At 45.3% G+C, this 18,336-nt stretch overlaps 1 protein-coding gene across 1 annotated transcript in view; it reads right to left on the bottom strand.

Annotated features, from left to right (window-relative positions):
• Positions 1-15,036, bottom strand: part of LOC309558416 (interferon-induced very large GTPase 1-like) — a 27,821-nt gene extending 12,785 nt beyond the window's left edge. Inside the window, exon 1 of the mRNA XM_082261490.1 lies at positions 14,761-15,036. Within this exon, the coding sequence (XP_082117616.1) occupies positions 14,761-15,022 (262 nt within the window). The 5' untranslated portion in view covers positions 15,023-15,036. The remainder of the gene's footprint in view (positions 1-14,760) is intronic.
• Positions 15,037-18,336: the final 3,300 nt, after the last annotated feature.

Here is an 18,336-nt window from a genome sequence, read left to right as displayed (position 1 = left end):
ATTGATTGTTTTTTAAAAAAAAAAAAAAAAAATTGCATTCTTACATGTTCCCCAGGTCAGTGCCCAGACCCCTATACTCTTTTTTTGGGCAATAACTTGCATTTATGTAAGCCTTCAAAATGAGGACTTTTGATTTTTGTTGTTCGAGTCACATAGACTTCAATGGAGTTTGTTTGTTCGAACAAACTTTCCCCCTGTTTGCGGTGTTCTAGTGCGAACCGAACCGGGGGGTGTTCGGCTCATCACTACTGATGAATTATCAGTTGTTAAGGTTGCGGTGGTCAGCTTCCAAGGCCCACTGCTTAGCAACCAGCTATTTGTCAAAGAACAGCCTGGGGGTCCCCTGACCCCCCTGCAGTTTTTTGACAAATCCTGGTCCGCTTCTTTGCAACCAGCTCAATGCGGTAAATTACCAAATTGACCACTTCCATACCACTAAACATCATATGACGTCTTAGGCTTTTACTGGAGATATCTGAATAATGGGTAAGCTGCAGGCATCATTCAGATATCTTTTTTTTCTGCCCATGATTCCCTGCACAGTAAAAATAATCATAGCAGCAGTTCAGCCACTTGATTGTTTTTACAGTCACCCCCCCCCCCTTCCATTGCCCTCCGGTTCTTCTACAGGCTTGGTCATGTGCGCCAGAGAAGGAATTTGGTGACAGCGGATATTTACCATAGAGCTGACCGAGGACAGATGGTCCCCAGTCATCTCTATGACTCCCGGAGGCCGGGGGTGAGGTTATGACGTTGTTGTTAACACTGCCGTGTGTTTGGCTGGATAGCCTGTGATCATTCTTCTTTTTTTATCTCAGACTTTCAAGCCTAGAGGTGAGGTCTGGGGACCTATAGACCCCAGATCTCTCCATAAAGAGGACCTGTCATGTCCTATTCCTATTACAAGGGATGTGTACATTCCTTGTGAGAGGAATAAAAGTGATTAAAAAAAAAAATTTAAAAGGAAAGCGTAAAAATTAAAAAAAATTTAAATAAAATAAACAAAGAAAAAAAATTCAAGCGCAGAAGCGAATGCATACGTAGGTCACGTCTGCATGTGTAAACGACGTTCAAACCACACATGTGAGGTATTCCCACTAACGTTAGAGCGAGAGCAATAATTCTAGCACTAGACTTTCTCTAACTCTAAACTGGTAACCTGTAAAAATGTTTAAAACGAAGCATATGGAGTTTAAGTACTGAAGTTTGGCACCATTGCATGAGTGTGCGCAAGTGTGAGATGTTAGGTATCTATTTACTAGGTGTAACATCATCTTTCACATTATAAAAATTATTTGGTCTAACTTTCCTGTTTTGTTTTCTTTTTAAATTAATAAAAGTGTCTTTTTTCCCAAAAAACTGTGTTTGAAAAAATTGCTGCGCAAATACCGTGTGACATAAAAAAATTGAAATGACCGCCATTTTATTCCCTAGGGCAGTGATGGCGAACCTTGGCACCCCAGGTGTTTTGGAACTACATTTGCCATCATGCTCATGCACTCTGCAGTGAAGTTACACATCATGGGAAATATAGTTCCAAAACATCTGGGGTGCCAAGGTTCGCCATCACTGCCCTAGGGTCTCTGCTAAAGAAATATAGTACATAAAATGTTTAGGGGTTCTGCGTAAATTTTCTAGCAAAAAAAATGATGATTTTACATGTAGGAGAGGAATGCCGGAATTTGCCCGGTATGGAAGTGGTTAAATAATGCAGCAATTGCTGCTAAATTGAAAAAAATACAGCATTCTTAGTGAATTTAATTTTTACAACTAATTAACCAAATGCAGTATTTTACCACATTTTTTTTGTCATTATTCAACTCTTAGTGAATCGACTCTTTTTTAGCGTGGGAGGAGTTAGCTAGAGGGAGAAGGTTGCTGGCCATGGGAAGGAGAGCTATAAGGGGGAGAAACATCCAGGACCAGACACTTAATTCTTTCCTTCCCCCTGGGGGGGGGGGGGTTCCCCTGGAGATGGGCACAAGGGATAGAAATAGGCTAGTAAGGGATACCTCACTAGTGATGTCACGAACATAAAATTTGCGAACATCGGCGAATGTTCGCGAACATTGCGAACCGCCATAGACTTTAATAGGCAGGCGAATTTTAAAACCCACAGGGACTCTTTCTGGCCACAATAGTGATGGAAAAGTTGTTTCAAGGGGACAAACACCTGGACTGTGGCATGCCGGAGGGGGATCCATGGCAAAACTCCCATGGAAAATTACGTAGTTGACGCAGAGTCGGGTTTTATTCCATAAAGGGCATAAATCACCTAACATTCCTAAATTGTTTGGAATAACGTGCTTTAAAACATCCAGTGTGTGTATACGATCAGGTATGATGTTGTATCGATCAGGTAGTGTAAGGGTTACGCCCGCTTCACAGAGACAGACCAAACTCCCCGTTTAACGCACCGCAAACAACAGCAAACAGACCAGAACCGACCAAAATGGGACAGGAACTGGGCTTTAAGGGTTAGGTAGGGTTAGGTTTAGTGTTAGGGGCTAGGGTTAGGGTTACGGTGAGATACTTAGGGTTAGAGTTAGTAACCCTACCCCTACGCCTCTAACCCTAACCGTCTAACCCTAAGCACTAAAAATAACCCTAACCCTAGCCCTAACCCTAGCCCTAACCCTAATTCAAAAATTTTTTCTGGTTCTGGACATGCTACAGAGCTGAAACTTCACAGGTACACTTTTTAGACCCCCAGACACTGAATCACACAAAAAAAGTTCTTAAAAATTGTCATTTTTTGATAGAGAGACAATTATTGGAAAAGTTAAAAAAAAAAAATAAAAAAATAAAAAAAAATTAAAAATTTCTTTGGATTTAGCGTCTGTGGGGGCTAAAAGTGTACCTGTGAAGTTTCAGCTCTGTAGCATGTCCAGAACCAGAAAAAAATTACGAATTAGGGTTAGGGCTAGGGTTAGGGTTAGGGTTAGGATTAGGGTTAGGGCTAGGGTTAGGTTTAGGGTTAGGGTTATTTTTATGGCTAGGCTTAGAGGGTTAGGGTTAAGGTTAGAGGGTTAGGGTTATGGTTAGAGGGTTAGGGTTCGGTTTAGTGTTAGCCTAACCTAGCCATGTCCCGTTCCTTGTCCTCACTGACATCATTGAAGGTCTCTTCCTTCACCCAGCCAGCCACGTACAACACCAAGGGTCCCCGAAAGGTGGCAACAAGCCCCCTGGGACGCCTGCTGTGGTTGGTCTTCCACCTCCTCAAAGCCACCTTCCTCCTCTGACTTCTCTTCTTCAGACTTTTCTCTCTGCGTTGCCACAGGTCCAGCAATCGACAACGACAATGCTGCTTCTGGTGGTGATGGGGACCACAACTCTTCCTCTTCATGCTCATCTACGGCCTGATCCAGCACTCTTCGCAGGGCACGCTCCAGAAAAAACGCATATGGGATGAGGTCGATGATGTTGCCTTGGGTTCGACCGACCAGGTTTGTCACCTCCGCAAAAGGACGCATGAGCCTACAGCCATTGTGCATGAGCATTTAGTAACGCGGCCAAAAAATACCCAGCTCCGCAGAGGCTGTCCTCTTTTTTTTAAATTAAAGAAAATTAATGTTTTTTCTATGAAAAATGATCACGCTGATCGCTTTTGGTCTGTTCACAATGAAGCAACGACCTTATCATCTGGGGTGTGCCAACATTGCCAACACACTCCTAGAGGTGATCGCTTCATTGTGATACGCCCCTTCACCACAACAAGGTAACGATCACGAAGGGGAATTGACACATGTATGTGCCTTTTTTTTTTTTTTGCAGCCACAGTGTAGTGTAGCACCAGAGGCCAGAAAAATTAGGCATGTACACATGCATGAAAAATTAGGTATTGTTGCAGCCGCTGCTGTAGCAGCGGCCGGAAAAATTGAGGTTTTCAAGGCAGAAAGTGCACTAAAACATTGCGGCTTGAACCGTAGTTGGTGGCGGAGACGTCACGTAAGTCATCCGGCATGCAGAGATTAGCCCAAGGCATCTCATCAGGCCTTTTTTAGTCAAATGCATCCCCCACTGTCAGTCCCTTCGGGATCCATGCCTCATTCATCTTAATAAAGGTGAGGTAATCGAGACTTTTTTGACCTAGGCGACTTCTCTTCTCAGTGACAATACCTCCTGCTGCGCTGAAGGTCCTTTCTGACAGGACACTTGAAGCGGGGCAGGCCAGAAGTTCAATGGCAAATTGGGATAGCTCAGGCCACAGGTCAAGCCTGCACACCCAGTAGTCAAGGGGTTCATCGCTCCTCAGAGTGTCGATATCTGCAGTTAAGGCAAAGTAGTCTGCTACCTGTCGGTCGAGTCGTTCTCTGAGGGTGGACCCCGAAGGGCTGTGGCGATGTGTAGGACTAAAAAAGCTCTGCATGTCCTCCATCAACAAGACGTCTGTAAAGCATCCTGTCCTTGCCGGCGTGGTTGTGGTGGTAGGAGGAGGATTACTTTCACCTCTTCCCCTGTTGGATTCCCGTTGTGCTGTGACATCACCCTTATATGCTGTGTGAAACATACTTTTCAACTTATTTTGTAGCTGCTGCATCCTTTGCGACTGCCGGTAATTAGGTAACATATCAGAGACTTTCTGCTTATACCGGGGGTCTAGTAGCGTGGCCACCCAGTACAGGTCGTTCTCCTTCAGCCTTTTTATACGAGGGTCCCTCAACAGGCATGACAGCATGAAAGACCCCATTTGCACAAGGTTGGATGCCGAGCTACTCATGTCCAATTCCTCGTCCTCACTGATGTCATTGAAGGTGTGTTCTTCCCCCCAGCCACGTACACCACGGGTACCAGATAGGTGACAATGAGCACCCTGGGATGCCTGCTGTGGTTAGTGTTCCTCCTCCTCAAAGTCACATTCCTCCTCTGACTCCTCTTCCTCAGACTCCTCTTCCAGTGTTGCCGCAGGTCCAGCAAGCGATGGTAAGGATGTTTCTGGTGGTGGTGATGGTGACCACAACTCTTCCTCTTCACGCTCATCTACGGCCTGATCCAGCACTCTTCGCAGGGCACGCTCCAGGAAGAAAACATATGGGATGATGTCGCTGATGGTGCCTTCGGTGCGACTGACTAGCTTTGTCGCCTACAGGCATTGCGCATGAGCGTCCAGTAACGTGGCAAAAAAATACCCAGCTCCGCAGAGGCTGTCCTAGCACCCCGGTCATACAAATACTCGTTGACCGCTTTTTCTTGTTGGAGCAGGCGGTCGAACATTAGCAGTGTTGAATTCCAACGTGTCGGGCTGTCGCAAATCAAGCGCCTCACAGGCATGTTGTTTCGCCACTGAATATCTGAAAAGTGCGCCATGGCCGTGTAGGAACGCCTGAAATGGCCACACACCTTCCTGGCCTGCTTGAGGACGTCCTGTAAGCCTGGGTACTTCTGCACAAAGCGTTGTACAATCAGATTCAACACATGTGCCATGCACGGCACATGTGTCAACTTGCCCAAATTCAATGCCGCCAACAAATTGCTTCCGTTGTCACACACCACTTTGCCGATCTCCAGTTGGTGCGGGGTCAGCCACTGATCCACCTGTGCGTTCAGGGCGGACAGTAGTGCTGGTCCGGTGTGACTCTCTGCTTTCAGGCAAGTCAACCCCAAGACAGCGTGACACTGTCGTATCCGGCATGTGGAATAGCCCCTGGGGAGCTGGGGGGGGTGCAGTTGGTGTGGAGCAAGACGCAACAGCAGAAGAGGACTCAGCCGAGGAGGTTAGCAAAGAGGATGGAGTAGGAGGAGTAGAGGAGGTGGCAGCAGGCCTGCCTGCAAGTCGTGGCGGTGTCACCAACTCCTCTGCAGCAGAGCCACGCATTCCATGCTTGGCAGCCACCAGCAGGTTTACCCAATGCGCAGTGTAAGTGATATACCTGCCCTGACCGTGCTTTGCAGACCAGCTATCAGTGGTCAGATGGACCCTTGCCCCAACACTGTGTGCCAGACATGACATGACTTCCTTTTCCACAATAGAGTACAGGTTGGGGATTGCCTTTTGTGAAAAATAATTTCGGCCGGGTACCTTCCACTGCGGTGTCCCAATAGCGACAAATTTTTTGAAGGCCTCAGACTCCACCAGCTTGTATGGTAAAAGCTGGCGGGCTAAGAGTTCCGACAAGCCAGCTGTCAGACGCTGGGCAAGCGGGTGACTCTGTGAGATTGGCTTCTTACGCTCAAACATTTCCTTGACAGACACCTGACTGTGGGCAGGTGAGCAGGAACTGCTGAAGGTGAGAGGCGGAGGGGTGGGTTGTTGATAGGGGGCAAGGAGGACAGCAGTGGTTGACGTGGCTGAAGATGCTGGACCAGGAGGAGGATGGTGGCTTTGAGTTTGTGTGCTGCTTTTACTCATGTGTTGATCCCATAGGCGTTTGTGATGTGAGATCATGTGCCTTCGCAAAGCAGTTGTACCTAGGTGGGTGTTGGACTTCCCACGACTCAGTTTCTTTTGGCACAGGTTACAAATGGCATCGCTGATATCAGAGGCAGACACACAAAAAAATGCCACACTGCTGAGCTTTGCAAGGACGGCATTCTGGTGGTGGCAACAGCTTGCGTTGATTGGCGTGCTGTCTGGCTGACCCCGGGTGCCGAAGCTACATCATGCTGTCTGACTGCGCCACTAGCTCCTTGCGATGACCTCCTCCCCCTGCTTCCAACTCGTCTCCTCCTCCTCTCTGTCTCCCCATCTGAACTTTCCCCCTCTTCTTCTGCTCTTCTTCGAGCAGGCACCCAGGTGACATCCACAGACACATCGTCATCATCAGCCGCTTCACTTGACAACTCAGCAAAGGCAGCAGCAGCAGGTACAACATCATCATCATCACAATGTACGTCCATGTGTATAATGCTGCCTGACTGAGACATATCCCCGTTATCTACATCGTCTGGCACTAATGGTTGTGCATCACTTATTTCTTCCAACTCATGTGTAAATAACTCCTCTGACAGATCAAGTGAAGCGGCTGTGGTGCTAGTGTTGGTGGTGGTGCCGGTGGGCGGGCGAGAGGTAACTTGAGAGGTGCCCGAAGCTGAGCGGGAGGAGGATGGTGCATTAGGGTTCCGAGCGGAAGCTGTAGACGATTGGGTGTCCTGTGTAAGCCAGTCAACTATGTCCTCAGAATTTTTTGAGTTCAGGGTCTGTGGCCTCTGAACACTGGGCATTATTCTAGGGCCAAAGAAAATCACAGCACCACGACCACGACGGCCCTTGCGGGGTGGCCTGCCTCTGCCTGTCATTTTTTTTTTAATGTGTTGTACTATGAGTGCAAGGTGCTGTGCCACCCTATAGGAGTGTTGGGCAGTGGGTACAGTACACTTTGTGGACCTGACAGTCACTGGCAGCCCAGGCAACTGCAATTATAAAAAAAAATATATATATTTAATTCGCAAGCTGCTGTGCCACCGTATATATCAGTGGTGGGTGGGCACACAGTGGCACTGCAGTGGGCACAGTACACTCTGTGGACCTGACAGTCACTGGCAGCCCAGGCAACTGCAATTATAAAAAAAATATATATATTTAATTTGCAAGCTGCTGTGCCACCGTATATATCAGTGGTGGGTGGGCACGCAGTGGCACTGCAGTGGGCACAGTGCACTCTGTGGACCTGACAGTCACTGGCAGCCCAGGCAACTGCAATTATAAAAAAATATATATATATATTTAATTTGCAAGCTGCTGTGCCACCGTATATATCAGTGGTGGGTGGGCACGCAGTGGGCACAGTACACTCTGTGGACCTGACAGTCACACTGGCACCCAGGCAACTGCAATTATAAAACAAATATATATATTTTTAATTTGCAAGCTGCTGTGCCACATTATATATCAGTGGTGGGTGGGCACGGAGTGGCACTGCAGTGGGCACAGTACACTCTGTGGAACTGACAGTCACACTGGCACCCAGGCAACTGCAATTATAAAACAAATATATATATTTTTAATTTGCAAGCTGCTGTGCCACATTATATATCAGTGGTGGGTGGGCACGGAGTGGCACTGCAGTGGGCACAGTACACTCTGTGGACCTGACAGTCACACTGGCACCCAGGCAACTGCAATTATAAAAAAAATATATATATTTTTAATTTGCAAGCTGCTGTGCCACCGTATATATCAGTGGTGGGTGGGCACGCAGTGGCACTGCAGTGGGCACAGTACACTCTGTGGACCTGACAGTCACTGGCAGCCCAGGCAACTGCAATAATAAAAAATATTTTTTTTTTCAATTTGCAATTGCAACAAGATGCTGTGCCACCGTATATATATCAGTGGTGGGCAGTGCACTTCAGTGGGTACAGTACACTCTGTGGACCTGACACAGCACTCACTGCAATTATGACGGAGGAAAAAAAAATATTTTTTAAAATGCAAGGTACTGTGCCTGTGCCACCCGAAATGAGTGTGGTGTGCACACAGTACAGTCTGTGGTGGGTCTGTGGCCTCTCACACACAGCAGGCAGGTAACTGCAGTGCACAATATATATATATATATATATATATATATATATATATAAAATACTCAAATACCAGCCCTCAAAAGGGCTTTTGGGGACAATAGATATATATATATATATATATATCCAAAAAAAAAACTCAAATACCAGCCCTAGGAAGGGCTTTTTGGGGTGCTGTCCTTACAGCAGGAGTGTACCAAGAACACTGGCTAACAAGACCGGGAACTGTCCCTAGCTATAACAGCAGCAGCAGCACCAGCACTTTCCCTGCTCTCAGTAACACAGAAATGATCTAAGATGGATGCTGCCCTTGCTTATTTATAGGAGGTGGGAGGGTGTGGGAGGGAGGTATGCTGATTGGCCTGGAATGTGTCTGCTGACTGTGATGTTCAGGGTCAAAGTTTGCCTCAATGATGATGTATAGGAGGTGGACCGAACATCGCATATGTTCGCCCGCAGCGGCGAACGCGAATGTACGAAGTTCGCCGGGAACCGTTCGCCGGCGAACCGTTCGGTACATCACTATACCTCACTAGCCAGGGGGAGACTAAAGACTATTAATGGAGAGAATCCTTTTGTTTAAACTGTGTTTGTCCCAAGGCCTGTTTGACTGTTGAATATCATGCATTATCAGTAAAGAAGACGTTTATTTGCATGTGGCCTCTGTGTGAGTTCCTCAGATAATGCATCAGATAAAGAAAATACAATTGCAGTGATGCCACCTGGCTGTCGAGCCCTGGAGGAGTTGGGCCAGTGTACTGGTACCCCTGGAAGTGGGGGATAGAGCTGCGTAACCAGAAAGGTGGGTCGAGGATATGGTTACCAGCCCACACCCACGCATTGAGAGGAGGAGAGTCGGAGTTACAGACCAAGGGCTGGTATGCCTGAGAAGGTTAATGTCTTTTATGTCAGGGCTTCAGCTGCCACATGCGTGGGAGTGACATCATAGCTCCGGCCACTCACAGACCTGGAGCCCGCGAACCTGGAAGAAATGCCGGGGGAACATGTCAGCCCTCTCAGGAGTGACCGGGCGCCACTGCAGTTGCTAATATGTGATGCATACAAGCACATTATGTCATTATCTTGCAGGTCTTTTTTTTTTTGTTTTTTTTTAGGGTATACAAACGATTTAAGACCCAACTATGGACAATTTTTTAATGGCCCCCAGGAGGTTTAACAGTTTGCTGCCTGGCCACAGTACATTTACTGGGTAGGCAAGATCACGCACATGTACGTCATCCAGCCTGTTCCAGGTCAGAAGCATACAGCACTCTGCTCCCGCAATCATTGTGTCCAGTACGGATTATGCCCACTTTGTGCACAATGTCAACAAAGCTGTTATGAATGAATTTCATTCATAAACAGCTGTGATTGACCCACAGCTATCAAGTGTTACCTGGGCCAATCACAGCACCCTGTACCATGTGTTAGCTGTGAGCTAATCACAGCACACAATAGTAAATCACAGCTGTTATAAATGTAAATCATTCATGACAGTTCAAAACATTGCTATTACAATAATCATCACTGTAACAGAAAAGTGTAAAAAAAAAAAAAATAATAAAATCCTTAATCACCCTCAGAGTAGTACAGAGTCATTATGGTGACACTGAACAACTCTGATTAAAGTAGGATTCCTGTGTTAATTAGTTGTCATTACGGAGTGGTGACATGTTTATATCACACTTTCTGCAGTGGACAGATATGATCTGTACAGCACCCAGTTGTGACTCGCCCACAGGCACTATTTAACAACTATACACAGCTGTTCCAGGCCAGACAGTACTGTCCCTCACCACACACATGATGATATCAGTGCTTGGCCAGACTACAAATATTTACCACAATTAATGATGATACCGGTGCTTGACCAGACTACAAATACTGACCACCATTAATGATGATACCGGTGCTTGACCAGACTACAAATACTGACCACAACTAATGATGATACCGGTGCTTGACCAGACTACAAATACTAACCATAATTAATGATGATACTGGTGCTTGACCAGACTACAAATACTGACCACCATTAATGATGATACCGGTGCTTGACCAGACTACAAATACTGACCACAACTAATGATGATACCGGTGCTTGACCAGACTACAAATACTAACCATAATTAATGATGATACTGGTGCTTGACCAGACTACAAATACTGACCACCATTAATGATGATACCGGTGCTTGACCAGACTACAAATACTGACCACAACTAATGATGATACCGGTGCTTGACCAGACTACAAATACTGACCACAACTAATGATGATACCTGTGCTTGGCCAGACTACAAATATTAACCATAATTGATGATGATACCGGTGCTTGGCAAGACTACAAATATCAACTAAAATTGATGATGATACAGGTGCTTGGCCTGACTGCAAATATCAATCAAAATTGATGATGATACTGATGCTTGGCCAGACTACGAATATTGATCAAAATTTATGATGATATTGGTGCTTGGCCAGACTACAGATTTCGACCAAAATTGATGATGATACTGGTGCTTGGCCACATTACAGATATCAACAAAAACTGATGATACCGGTGTTTGGTCGATTGATGTTGATGATGATTAGTGATGGACAAACATCTGCCAGGGCGGTTCGCGAACGCCAGCCGCAAATTTTCTCAAAAGTCCGCGAACCCGCGAGTTTGCGGCGGGCCCCATTGACTTTAATGGGAGGCAAACTTTAAAAACCTTTAGGTCATATTTGCAGCCACAAAACACGTACTAGCTGTGCACAAATAGTCCCAGCACATGGGCAATGTCATAACAGAAGTATTGCAATTGAAAAAGTTGCCCTAAATTTTTTTTTATTTTTTTACAACAAAAAATATATATTTTATTCATAAATCAGCCAGAAGTGACAGCAGCTGGTAAATACATTGTCTATTACATATAGGGTCCATTCACACATCTGTAAAATGGGTCCGCATCCATTCCACAATTTGGCGGTATCCCTTCCGCATCTCAAAGTGTCTCATCCGATCCCGGAAATGGTATGGCAGTTTGATTGTGCTCCTAGAGTCCCGACCGGTTTCGTCAGCACGCAGGCCGTCGTTATCAAGGGTCATAGGATGTCAAGGCCCTATGACCCTTGACAACGACGGCCTGCGTGCTGACGAAACCGGTCGGGACTCTAAGAGCGCAATCACACTGCCATGTCATTTCCGGGATCGGATGAGACGCTTTGAGATGCGGAAGCGATACTAGTCATCCCCAGACTTTGTTTGATTGAATGCCCATTTTTACCTGTCTAAATGTAAGTGTATTTACCTTACTTTTAATAAATTGCTTGAGCGTACTTCACCATATTGGCCATTCCTTTATTTTATACCACTGAGGAGCGTGGGGTTGGCTAAGGAATTTGGAGCATATCTGTACACTGGCGATTGTAAGGTGGATCCTTCAGGAGGGCTCAGACCTACTCTGGATTCTGATTATCATTTTGCTTACATTGACCCCCCTATAACTCAGGGGTCGGTGCTTTCTGGTAAGCATTCTTACACATTGGGTGTCCATGTGGTGAAGGGAATTAAGATCTGATTATATGTGGAAGAATCATCTTTTAGAGACTGCACTAAATTTTGTTGGTGTATGGGACTTTATCTTTTATTCACTCACTTATTGTTGATGCACTTTATATTTGTTTATGCACTTTAATTAATTGTTGAAGCACTTTATGTTTATATATATTTAAATTTATATTTGTTAATGGCTCACTATTGGCACTTTTCCACTCCATGGAACCGAACAGTTCGGCTCGCTTTTGTGCTTTTCCACTGCTGGTTCCGCATGGTACGGTGTAGGAACGGTTCGGTATGATACGGTACGGCGGCGCTTTTCCACTGCATGGAACCGAACGGTACGGCTCTCAAAAACAGTACCACCTTGATTGTAGTTCCAAGAGGTACCATACCCGGTACCATATCCCACAATCCTTTGCATGCAGTCACTACTAGCCACTAATTGGTCAGAGAATCCCACCCACCCCGTTGTTATCCCACCCACTTAACTTTAGTACTACTTTAGTGGAAAAGCAAACCATACCGTACCGTACCGAACCGTTCCAACACCGTACCATGCGGTACCAGCAGTGGAAAAGCAAACTGGGCCAAGCAGGGCCAAGCAGGGCTGAGTAGAGCCGAGCCGGTACTTGCAGTGGAAAAGTGCCATCTGTTTGACAATTTTAAAATACACAGGGCACTTTAGATGTGCGCGGCTCTGTACACCTTATTAGGAGTATTTATACCATTCATGCGTTTCACGATTCAGTTGCAGCTCCTATATATGGTTCACACCTATATATTGCACTTTATGGATTTATCCTACATATTTAATTTAAGATAGGATTTACACGTTTATATCTATTTTTTCCATTAGCGCAGGTACTGTTGGCGATTAACGCCAATATATATTTTTTATCTCTGCCTGTCATGTTTTTTCATTACCCTGTGACAAAAGTCTCTAGAGAATCGCAGTATATCTGGAAAAAGGTAGATAACACCCCACTTCAGTCTTTGGTATTGGGGGGGCCACTGGTCTATCACACCAGTTCTACAAATAATTGGCCAGTAACTGTTGTCACTGTGTGTAGCATAGTCAACACAGCAAGAGAGGCCAAATTTTTGCAGGACTAAAATACACTCTTAGTAAAGTATACTGTTAAATAACACCCCACTTCAATATGTGCTATTGGGGGGCCACTGGTTTATCACACCAGTTGTTGAAAAAATTGGCCAGTGAGTTTGGTGCTGTGTGTATCAGACTTCACACAGCAACAGAGGCAATGATGTTGCAGGACACAAATACACTTGTAAAAGTATACTCAGCTAACACCCCACTTCAATATGTGCTATTGGGGGGCCACTGGTCTGTCACACCAGTTCTACAAAAAACTGGCCAGGGAGTTTGCCACTGTGTGTAGTGTTGCTGCAGAAATGCTCAGTTTCACCACCACACCTGTCACAATGCTGCACAGTGCACAATAATGGTACTAATCCACTATAATATGCTTTCTACAAAGTATATTATACTGTGGATTAACCCCCTCCCCCAGACCCCCTTTTTAGTGCACTGCACAGAAATACCAAAAAATTTGCAGCACTTTAAATGACTTTTGTGGACATTGACAGATCGATTTGTGTGTGACTGCAGCCGATCTCTAACTGCCCCTAAAGCAACCACTGGATACCTTGGATACCTGCCCCTATAGTAAAGAGACTGTAATAGACCCTAAAACGACATTGGAGCACTTTAAATGACTTTTGTGGACATTGACAGAGTGATTTGTGTGTGACTGCAGCCGATCTCTAACTGCCCCTAAAGCAACCACAGGATACCTGTCCCTAAGCTCTAAAGATACTAGACCTATACCGAAATACCAGCCCTCAAAAGGACTTTTGTGGACATTGACAGAGCGATTTCTGTGTGACTGCAGCCGATCTCTAACTGCCCCTAAAGCAACCACTGGATACTCTCCCTAAGCTCTAAAGATACTAGACCTATACCGAAATACCAGCCCTCAAAAGGACTTTTGTGGACATAGACAGAGTGATTTTTGACTGCAGCCGATCTCTAACTGCCCCTGAAAGCAACCACTGGATACCTGTCCCTAACCTGAAAAGAGACTGTAGAAGGCCTATACCAAAATACCAGCCCTGAAAAGGACTTTTGTGGATCTTCACAGCGCTATTTGTGTCTAGCAAACTCTCCCTGATGAGCACAGCAGACCTCTCCCTACACTGGCAGAAAGCGGAATGTGAAATGGCCGCCAGATCGGGTCTATTTATAGGGTAGGGGACTCTCCATGTGCTGGAATGTTTAAATTGGCTGTCCTGTTCCACCTGATGGCTGTGTTACGGGTCAAAGCTCTCCCCAATGTAAACAAATATGGCCGCTGCGAACGACACCATGTGTTTGCAAATTTGGCGGGTATGGAACGAGCAAAATTCGCTGCGAACCGACCGCCGGGCGAACCGCAAGGCCATCTCTAATGATGATATATCGGTGCTTGGCCAGACTACAAATATTAACTTAAAATTATGATGAACCCAATGCTTGGTCAGACTACAAATATTATCTATTAATTGATGATAGTACTGGTCTCCCACATTACCTCTTCAGCAAGTGGAGGCCATTCAAATAAATATCAAAACGCAAAAAGTTGGTGGTCTACAGAAGAAATAACAACTATCTTTTTCGACACTGAAAATCATTTAAATTAGGGGAAATATTTAGGAATAATGTCCATTTTAAAGTTATTTGACAGAGTTAACCTACCCTCCAACTCGAAAATTGTGTTGTCCAGATAATTCAAAATCTTCTTCGTCTCCGTCTCTCCCATCTGTAGTATGATATTTACCAGTTTATCCTTTCTCCCTCTAGGTTCCTGAACTTTGTACACATCGTCATATTCCTGAGGGGTTAGGAGTCTCAGAGATTGCAGTTCCACTAATAAACTGTCTATATTCTCTAAAGGTACTTCTGTCAGTTTGCATCTCAGGTGTTCAGAGGTGTGTGAAACCTCCAGAGTGGAAGCCATGTCACAAGGATCTTGCAACCTAAACAAACAGAATGTGTAATTAGTTGGTAAATATAAGACATAAAGCAGAGTGTCTCATAAAAGCTTTTCATCTGAGGACCTGTGAATCAGATCAGATTGGATTGCATGAAGAGACCAACTCAGCAGAACATGTCATGATCAAAGGAAGGCAGATCATTTATATACATTATATGAAAATATCAAATCAGCATGAAAATGTAGCCACTATTGAGGAAAAAAACAGATGCCTGATAGTATTAGGTATTTATAAATCTTGGATTTTCTGACTGGAGGGCTGTACAGAGGACTGATGTGTCACTTATAACTTACTGCTTTGAATAATGGTAGATACCAGAGAGCAGGTCAAGGGCAGATAAATAAATATATCATTACAAGAAATTGAACTGAAGAACTGAACTGTGAACACAGCACCCATGAAAAAGGCAAGCAGCGGACAGAGCCCTAATCACTGGGCATCCTGTGTTCTCCATACAGCTTATTAATTTCCCCATTACTGACTTACCATATCTTGTTTTACACTGTGTGCCTGTGTAGAGGTGGCTATCCTGGTAGAAACTGGGGTTTGCATTTACATGACAGAGCCACCCCCATAGGTTGATGATGTGAACACTGATGTAATAATTATACAAGGTTCAGAAAGCACAGATCTGCAAAATGAAAAGAAAAAGAAAAAAAACCACCATAAAAAGCACTGGAATATATTGACATAAAGCAGGGGTGGGGAACCTTTTCTCTGCCAAGGGCCATTTGGGTATTTATGAAATCATTCGGGGGCCGTAAAATATTATCAACTTAAAAATGTGCCTGTTATATTTGGTCAAACATTTAAATTAACTCACCCCTAATGTGATGGCTGCAACTGCTTCTCTTTGGTGAGGTGTGTGATGTTAGCTGGTATTGATGATGTACTGGTTTTACAGGTTTGCGTCCGTTAGTCTGGAGCGCAGTCGACTCTTTGTGGTGGTAAGTTTTGATAGGAACTGCTGGTGGGTACAGCTGGCTGGTACTGCTGGTGGGTACAGCTGACTGGTACTGCTTTAAGTAATGCTGGCTCTGGCTGGTACTGCTGTGTATGCTGCTGGCGGGAAATGCTGGCTAGCAGTGGTGCCGCGCTGGAGGAAGAGGCAATGTTTCCTTTATTGGTCACGGGCGGAGTGCATTTGATATCACTCCGCCTGTGACTCACTCAGACTGTCAGAGAGTCGAAACTATACAGGAAGCATTGGCTTCATTCTGACAGATCAGCTGAGAGACACAGACTCAGCTGCATGGAGGGCCGGACCAAATGACTTTGAGGGCCGCATATGGCCCCCCAGCCATAGGTTCCCCACCCCTGACATAAAGTGACACTCAATATATTTTATTAAATGGAATTAACAGATCCAAAAGCTTCTTTGTTAAAGGACCAAATGATATTCAATATTGAAAAGGCATGATATAAAAGCAATTTTGCTGAAACTAAACTCAAACACTAACAGTATCCTCTTACAGCAAAAAGCAGCTAACACGTGATCTTGAATATAAAAGTAGATCCCATAAAACCAGGGCTTTTTTTCAGCGGGGAACGCGGGGGAACGCAGTTCCGGCACCTCCAGGACTGAATGTATGTACAGTAATGGCAAGGGGTGCTGGAGGTGTGCTGCAGGGTCTGTTGATGCTGGTTGCTGGGGATCTATTGTCACTGGAGGGAATCTATTATTGCAGGGGGGTCTGTTGCTGGGGAGATCTGTTGTTTCTGGCAGGGGATCTATTGTTGCTATGGGTGGGTCTTATTTTGCTGGGGGGTCAGTCATTTCCGGGAGGGATCTACTGTTGAGGAAGAGGTCTATTGTTGCTTCCGGGGGTCTATTGTTGCTGAGGAAGGGGGTGGTATTTTCTTGTAGGTGGTCCATTGTTGCTGGGGGGGAGGCATCTATTCTTCCAGAGGGTCTGCTGATGCTGGCTGTGAGGAGATCTGTTGTTGCTGCTGCTAGGGAGGGGGGTGTTTTGTTGTGAGTGGTCCGTTGTTGCTGGCTGCAGGGGATCTATTCTACTGCTTTTCTTGTTATTAACAAGTTCAATACAAATTAGTTAGTACCACAAATGTTACTGTATTATCTAAAAGGGGTGGTCTTCGGAGGTGGGTAGTGGGTGGAACGAAGAAACGGTGCTCGGAGGTGGGTAGGGGCGGAGACAAGGGGTGACTTGAAAAGGGGGAGTTCCGGCACCTATTCTCTGAGAAAAAAAGCCCTGCATAAAACAATAAAATAAAGTGTAGCACTGATCAATATGATTAAATGTAAAAGACACCCAAGTCCATATACAGAGATGAAGAGAGTTCCAGATGAAGTGACCACTCCACACTGATAAAACTCCTTGAAAGTGGAATTAAAGAAGAGCCACCACTGAGTTCAATCACACTGACTCTTACCAAATATCTAGGACCCTTATCACAAAGGTCATAGGTAGCAGAGATCTCAAAAAGGATAACTGTACCAGTGCTCTCTTCTATGATAAACAATCTCCCTCCTCATGGACTCATCGGCTCATGCCGAAATAAGGTAAACACCTCTCATAGTGTAATATGATATGAGCGATTTATTGAAAAAAAAGGTATATAGCAGCTTATATTTGAGCAGGATGGAAGCAGCATATGTTGTTTCCTCTGTTGTTGAAAACGTATGTTGGTTTCCAACCAACAAAATGGCCGCCGCGTCCCCCGTTCGTGATCACGTCAGGAGCCTACGGTGCGTGACGTGATCACGAACTGGTAACTGTCGAGCGCCTTTCTTTGTAGAGGAAGTCCTCTACAAATTCGGATTATCAGGCCACTTTCTCACTGCTATTATGAATCTTTACTCCTCTCCCAGTGCACGGTTTGGACTTCCGGCATCACCTCTGATAAAAAAAAAAAATTGTTTCTTTACTTTCTCCTCCATTTTCTGTAATTTTGGCTTCATGGCCAAACGATTCTTACTCCAGCCCTGGCAGTACTTGGCTCTGAAGTTTTTATGTTCAGCTTTCAAACATTTCAGTTTCTCCTCGGCTCTTCCAATCGCCTGAAAACTATCAATGATCTTCTGTCTGTAGACATCCACATGCTCACCAGGGCCTGGACCCACAGTCAGGTCCTCCACCTCCACCTCCTCCTCCTCACTAGGCCCCGAGTCATCAGGGCATCCCTCCCAGGGCCTCCCCCAGGATCAGGCATTGTTCCTGGGCCAAGCTAGCAGGCAAGGCCCAGGCTTGAAAAAGACTGGTTGTCAGAGAGAGCTCCTTCACTGTGTCCTCCTCCTTCTTCCCAATTTCTGTTT

The sequence above is a fragment of the Pelophylax lessonae genome (genome assembly GCF_965119305.1).
Source record: "Pelophylax lessonae genome assembly, chromosome: 6".
Classification (NCBI taxonomy): domain Eukaryota; kingdom Metazoa; phylum Chordata; class Amphibia; order Anura; family Ranidae; genus Pelophylax; species Pelophylax lessonae.
Note: the sequence above shows the minus strand (reverse complement) of the source record. Positions and strands in the feature narration are given on the sequence as shown.